We start from the raw sequence: 7,710 nt of genomic DNA on the forward strand, positions 1-7,710 counted from the left end.
CCATGGTGAGGAAGGGAGTGGGGCAGAAGCGGGGCAGGGGCAGGCACTGCCCAGCCAGGGCAGTGAATGTGACCCCATCAGGAGCAGGATGTAGCCATGGGTGGCTCGTCCAGGGGGTACAGAGTGGGGTGCAGCTCCCCACTGCTATGCGTAACCCCAGTGGAAGCATGGGGGCATGTGCCCCCCCAGATCTGTGCATGGGGTGAGAGCAGGCTGCCCACTGAGGGCTCAGAGCCAGGGGCTGTGCTAGCCTCTTCCCAGTGGGAGATGGGCCAGGGATGGGCCTACAGAGTGGGCTATAGCCAACCCAAAATTTGCCATAGATTCCACTCCCAGCGCTGCCACCACCCACCCCAAGCACAGCCCCGGGCCAACCCCCCCACCACAAAGAGGCTGGTGCAGCCCACCTCTACCCCATGAACAAATCCAGGAGGTACATGCCCCCATGCTTCTCCCAGGGATGTGTGCAGCAGCAAGGAGCCCCTGCCTCATGCCCACCCCCTGGATGAGCCGCCCACAGTTCCACCCTGCTCCCAGGGTCGCATTCTCCACCCTTGCTGGACAACGCCTGCCCCTGCCCCACTCCCTCCCTCACCATGGGCCTCAATCTGCGTCCCCCACCACACCCCTTCCCTCCCCTACACTCCTTCAACCTTACAGATTTACTGGCTGGATGCTGCTCTCCTAGCTGCCATCCTGCGCTCCTGTAAATCAGCTATCAGATCGGTATTGGCCAATATGGCTGGTTAATTATCAGCCATCAGTATCAGCCAAGAAAATCTTTATTGATGCACCCCTAGTTTGAGGAACCAAATAAGGAGAAATGGAGCTGGGTATAAAAAATGGTTGGGGAAGTGAAAGCTTTAGTGAATAAAGTTAATTTTAAGGCAAGAATGTATCAAAGAAAACAAAGGGACCAAGACATTATTGCAGGCATAATAAATAGACCAAACAATCTAGATATGCATTATTTCTTATATTATAAAGAAGTGTGGGCAGTTCCAGCTAATAGATTTCTATATCTACATACTTGTGTATATATGTATACACACACACACACGTACAGACACTTTCCTCAGCTAGTAAGCCAGTGTCTCTAGCTAGAATAAATATGAATATTAACATATAGAAATTTATCAGTATAGTGTTATAAGAATTGATGTATATTCTTTCCGTTGTAAATATGTAACAACTACAATCTCATGCAATTCCTGTGTATTATTTCAGTGTTGGAGTTCTGCTTCTGTATTTGCCTAAACAAAAACATACGCTGTGACAGGTGGAGGCACATGGAAATGACTTGTCCCTGAAGGTCATAGAGGAGCTTGTGCTGCAAGCTAGCATTATCCATAGGGAAGAACAAACTGACTTTCTGGCCCAATACTAAGTTTATTTTTTTCAAAGCCAGTTCTAAGAAGTGAGGAAAAAGATTCTTCTTCCCACTACCTGTTGAAGGTAATCCTAGCAAAATGAATCTAAATACCTACTGCATTTACTGCATATCTACTATGAATCTTTCATTACTTTGGAGACTGAAGGGGAAAGATATATTCTTGGTATGGAAGCACCTGTATACAAAGTTGGGTTGGTCTGAGGAAGAGGAAGAGGGAGAAATCCATTTCCCTGAACAACCAAATGAAATGTATATCTCCAGGTAGAAGTGTTGTCAGTAACGATTATTTGGTATTTTTTCAGGGCATATCTTGCCCCTGTCTATATGAGAGCAAAAACGTCTCTTGAAATTATATTAATACCTGGAGGGAGTGGAAGAGAGTCAGTGTTCCGCCTTCCTTCCATGTCATGCTTGCTTCTTCCAGATATTAAAACTCCTGTATTTTGGCTTTTTATAATAATTAAGAGGGTTGAACTTAACACGACCTGAACTTAATCCTCTTTTTGCTCCTTTGGGAAAGATTTTGGTCTGATCTTTGGCTGATATGGAGTGACACAGAAGATGAACAAGTTTATGCCAAATAGGGATTCAGCTTTTTACATTTATGCCACACAAAAAGGGAGGTAACTTCAGGCAAATACCATGTTATAATTCAGTATCAAACCATGTGAGTGCTAGCCAATAGGACAAAACCAAAATTATATAAGGATGCTTAGCTATTATTTTTGCGTAAAGGCAGTTTTTAGACTTGAAAGTAAAATAAATAAGTATTGTAAGTGCCAGAGAAAAACAAAACATCATACAGTAGCCTTATTAAAAGGAGCCAAAAAAAAAAAAAAGACTTTTTCACTACATTAACTAAACTGAAAATAGTTGCCCATTTGCACATCAATGCAAATTATTGTTTCAAAATGTTCAGAAATAAGTACATGCAAAGTAACATGAATCCAGCTACTACAGCTTATTGAAACAATTCATAGCAACAAACCAAGAAATATTTCATTACCAGTCTGATTAAGTGATAATAACCAGCTAATCATTTCTATAAGATGACCAGGAAATACTGTTTGTAATTATGAAATGGGTATCACTAAATGGCAGAGAAACGTAAGAAATTAATGCTGTTGTGCCCGGTTGCAATATTTGCATAAAAACATGGATGTTTCTTGTTGTTCACTTGCTTTATTCCACAATGAAACAGATAAAGTTGTCAATATCAACTATTGTACAGTTTTCTCTGTTAAATCACCTTTCTGAAGGCTGCTCATGGTTTTATTCTCCCTAGTCAATTGTCTTTGCACAATATGCAACCCTTTCTGAAAAAAAAATCAATATCCTTTTTATAATGTGTCTAGTTTTGCTTAGGCTAAAGGTAGTATCATCCAACAGGGTGAATTAATTCATTTTTTTCTGGAGTATGATTTAATAGCCCCAAAACACCTGCACTAAGTCATCAAGTAAAAATGGATTCCTTTCTCCTCAGCCATACTTCATTCACCAGCCTTGAACTGCATAAACTGAAAAAGTGGGAAAATAAATGTCCATCCATTCTGACATAACTACCTTGGATTTGACGCATCCAAATACCTTCCCCTGGCATCTTCACACTAACTACCTTGAGCCCCTCTCAGTCAGGCATCAGCAACTCTGATTTTTGTGCCTGCTCTTATGGTTAATGCATGGAAAAGCAGCATAAAATAGAGTATGGAGGCAGCTACTTGTGGTGTCACACATTTTAAAATATAAAAAGCAGATTTCCTGTCACATGTTCACAGGTAACACCTTCACTATATAGTAACACCACAAATTCAAAGTGTTACTCATATCACTAAATGATATTGCTGGACTTCCACCCCCAACAAAATAATACTTTACAGTAGTGTTGTAGCTTATTTTGAATGGTAAATCCGTCAAGAGACTTGGTAAATAAAGTTGTAGAAAACAATGGGAATGCAGAGGTGCATTTCAAGCGAGAGAGAAGAAATGGAATATAAGGAACAAAGTGGATCAAGAAATAAATGAATATATGACCTGGGATACAGATGGGGAAAAAAGATTTCAAATAAAGACGCAGGAAGTTAGAATAGCAGACAAAAGGAAAACAGGTAATTCAGAACAGGAAAAATAGCTGGAGCAAAAGAGACATTTTCAAACTGTGTGTTTGCGGTTTCTTGTTTTGGTGGCAAAATGATACGCTTAGCTTGAAAAATGCTTTAAAGAAATGGGAATTAGAAAAAGCAAATAATAGTTTATACAGGCTTACTGCTTCCAGAAGATTATGTGACCACCCATTTTTATTAATTCCTACATTTTCTATGCAATCATTAAATCATTTGCTTAAAAGCAAAAATACTTATGGTAAAAATGAAGTTTAACAAAACTTATCAACAAAGAGTGTGAAGTGAAGGTTTCATACTTAGTTCTATAGTTACAACACTTATTTTACTTCACTTTACTTTTTCACAGGCCCTAACACCCACTCTGCAAATACGCTGGAAATGCAGCAGGGAAGTTACTCCAGGGGTTGCCACTGCCATCAGTATTAAGATCTCCATCTCAGGAATGTCAAGAATACTAGTTTCCCAGACCAGTGATTCTCAATCACAGAGGCACAAGATACTTTTTAAGATGATGCAGAGTGCTGCTCAATATTAGCACTGTTAGGTGTGCAAACACCTGCATGATTTACAAGACAAACCCAGACATTGCAAACAAGAATCCAGAGCGTTAAAAACATTCTGACTTGTTGCAGCCTCTTGTGAGTTCTTTGCAATAGAAAAATTGCTCTATTATTTTTCCATTGTCAAAAAATGAGTGAAAAAGTTAAGAGCTGTAAATTTCTGAGGGTCACCTTGAGTCTACATAGGTTGAGAACCACCGTTCCAGATATTCAAGACTGAGACAGTGCCCTGTAAGCTTTAGCATGTTAGTTCCACAAAGTCTTCAAGCCCTACAGTCATACACAAGGAAACAGGGGAGGGTTTCAAGCTTAAAGAGTTCCTCCAGAATACAAATTTACTGTAAGTGGGATTTGTATCCAAATTACAGTACTTTAGCATTTACTATATGCCAGTGGAACCTTTCCATTGACTTGAAGTGGCTTTGGATCAGGTCCTTTTTCAAGAAAAAATAAACCCCTTTTTGTTTATATGATGGGTTCACTTTACTATAATTCACAAAAACAGCTTTGTAGTGGGGAATATCTATGTACAATTCATTGAGAAATCTCTATGCAGGCTCAGTATCAAATTATTTAAATTGTAACTATCCATGTTTCAAGTTACAAAGCATTTTTATATTACCACTAACCACTTTAATATATATGTATGTATGCATGTATGTATTTACATTCTGTAGCAGTATACAAATTCTGCTCACCCTATTCCTTGAGCTATATGTTCCAGTTGCCGACACATGCAGGATCGAACTTCATATTCTACATCCTGACAGAGTGATTTTACCAATGGAAGAATTTCCCTTTTAATACTAAAAATAAGAACAATTTAAATTAACATTAAGAAAAAAACACCCTGTAAAATCAATTTGGCTTACATAAATGATTCTAATGGTTCTCAGAACTCAAAATTTTACTCTTCACATAATAGCCTTTAATATTTATCATCTTTAACAGCAGGTATTTTTCTATAGCAAATAATATTATGAAGGAAAGGGCAATATAGAGAACTATTTTTACACTTATAATTATGAAATTTTATAGCATTTAAAGCAACATACTGTAAGCTAACACAAAAATAATATTATCCACATTCACCATAACTTACTGATACTTAAAAAGTTTTTTCATATATTTTAAAAGTGCAACTTTTAATAAAAATACTTAATAACCAACTTCAGTGCAATTTTTGGGCTGTTGGCATAAGAATGCATATATGCAATTATATACACTAAAATGCAAGCACCAGTTATTTTTTACATCAAAGTGCTTGCAAACAACACAAAAATACAGGCATAAGTGGCTGTTTTGTTAACTTAGAAATTTAAGTGAAAACAGTCCAATCCACTGAACCAGATATCAGATTAATCTATACAAGTGGCCACCAAATCAGATAGGACGCTTCAAAATCAGCATGTACACCCTGTGCTGTTAAGCAGTCCTCTGTCACCTTCCTACTATATGACGCAGGACCTGAAATTATTATAAACATAATCCACAATACTTGAATAGACTCAAAAGGACAGAATGTCCAAATTGGAGGATGAGAATCGCTGGAGCTTAGCCATTATTTAATCTAAGTAGACATCTACTTAAATTGCACAGGCCACCAATTATTTTTGGGCAGCCTGCCAATTACAGGCACTTTTCATGCTAGTGGCATCATTTTTTTTCTGTTCCCTCTCATGCTGCTCATTGGCCAAGAGCCCAGCAGCATCCCCTGCCCTCACCAGTTTCCATCCTCCCCACCCCACCCAAACAGCAGCTGCAGGTACATTCAGCATCCAAAAGTGGCTGCTAAAAAAGAAAAAAAAATCCTGCTAGGGGCAGGAGGCTAATCTGAAGCAGTGGGAGTCAACACTGGATCAGGAGCAGGAAGGGGGATTACTGTAGGATAAGCAACCGTAGAAAACAAACATCAGGCTCCCAATTTCCCCTCCTGCCCCCAGCTCCTGATTCCCCACCACCACCAGCTCCAACCATCAGTTTAACCCTCCCAAGTCTGCACAGCCTGCTCCCATCTCCCTCTCCCACTAAGCATACCCATGTTCCCTGTGACCCCAGACTGGCTAAGCACTGCAGCACTGCCTGACCTGCCACCATCTGCGTGAAGAGTGCGCCTTCAGGGTAGGGCTTCACATGATCCACGGCAGAAATGTACTTTGCTCTGTGGACTGTCTTCCCATTCCTCCTGATGTTAAGTGCAGCAGCCAGCCTCAGTGTGCTGTATGTACTATCTCTAAACCTTTTTGGTCTCCTGCTCTGCCCAGTGATTGGGCTAATCAGCATGCTGACTGGCTCAATCACTCAGCCTGGCAGAGAGATCCTGTACTTTCTCTGGGGCCCCTGTGCTACAGGGGAAGGTTTCCTGTGCTTTCATGTGTTCCCCACTTGTTGTGGCTCACCTCCAGTAAGTTTTTCACCCCCCTTCCTCAGGCTGGAAAGGTGTTTTCCTGCTCTTCAGGAAAAGTGGGGGATTTCCTGCTTTCCCTGAAAAATGTGATTTAAGTAGATCCCTACTATAAGTTTTTTTTTTCCAGATTGCTCAATCCAAACTGAAGAGGCTCTTTAGCAGTTGCCTAGCTGCAGAGTGGGAAATCATTATTAGCAAACCATTAATTTGTAAACATTACAGCCACTAAGATACACTAAGGTTGCTTGCAGACATTTTTAAAAAACCACAAAAAACCAAAAACTTTAAACTCAGTGTGCTCCCACACCAAGCCCAACACATGCCCAAAAGAGGCAGTGCATTAGTTGAACCCGACTTGCTCAATGTCTGTATAAATCAGACACTTTAATGGGGGGAGAGGGGGGCATTTGGTGCTTTATCTAATAAAAAATTGAATCAGTTGTAGATAAAAGCACCAAAAGCCCCTCTGAAGCACCCAATCTATAGAAGCAGCCAGGTCGAAGTAACGTGCTACTTCTTCCAGTAAAGTGCTTTTTTAAAAAAACAAAAAACATCTGCACGTCATCTAAAAGTCTCCCTTGGGCAATCTACTAGGATTTAAAATAAGCAGAACAAACAATGCTTGAAGTTCTATCTTTTACTTCCTTCACTTCTAAAGATAGGAAAGGCCCCAGTGAAACAGAGGGCAAGGCACACTGGATTTGTACTGCAAGACTGATCTATGTAGCCCCTATGGTCTTTGGTCCTCTTTGGCTAGGGACAGACATTCAAAAAGCCTGAGCCTGAATTGATTCAATCTTTGCAGGTTATCTAAGCTGGCTAAGCTAAACCAGTTTGTAACTTCACAGACATCCCAGATGTGAAGGCTCATGCCTGCGGTGGCTCAGATTAGAAGCTGGTGGGGGGGGGGGGGCACTAGAGCAGCCCTCCCTCTCTTCCAGAATGCTGAGCTGAGGGGGCGGGGCCAGGCCTGGGCAGGACACTGATTAGGGAGGGGTTCCCCTGCCTCCTGACCAGCCCAGCAGAAAAATAACACCACAGTGTTTATGACCCCTAACTTAGTGTTTATCATCCCATTAAGAAGAGAGAGGGATATTACCAGCTACCTGTTGATTGTCTTTGTCCCGTCTGCACAGAACTGCACAAACCATAGCCAGCATGTGGTCTGATAGCTAATGCTATGTGACTGTGAAAGGCAGAGAATCCCTGCTTAGCAGGGAGTGGGAAGTG

The 7,710-nt window shown here is 40.8% G+C and overlaps 1 protein-coding gene across 1 annotated transcript in view; it reads right to left on the reverse strand.

Annotated features, from left to right (window-relative positions):
• PPP4R4 (protein phosphatase 4 regulatory subunit 4) overlaps window positions 1-7,710 on the reverse strand; it is a 195,802-nt gene that overhangs the window by 73,861 nt on the left and 114,231 nt on the right. The window contains exon 7 of the mRNA XM_019519907.1: window positions 4,772-4,879. Within this exon, the coding sequence (XP_019375452.1) occupies window positions 4,772-4,879 (108 nt within the window). The remainder of the gene's footprint in view (window positions 1-4,771; window positions 4,880-7,710) is intronic.

The sequence above is a fragment of the Gavialis gangeticus genome, unplaced genomic scaffold, assembly GCF_001723915.1.
Source record: "Gavialis gangeticus isolate Ggan-Ray unplaced genomic scaffold, GavGan_comp1, whole genome shotgun sequence".
In the NCBI taxonomy this organism is placed as follows: Eukaryota; Metazoa; Chordata; order Crocodylia; family Gavialidae; genus Gavialis; species Gavialis gangeticus.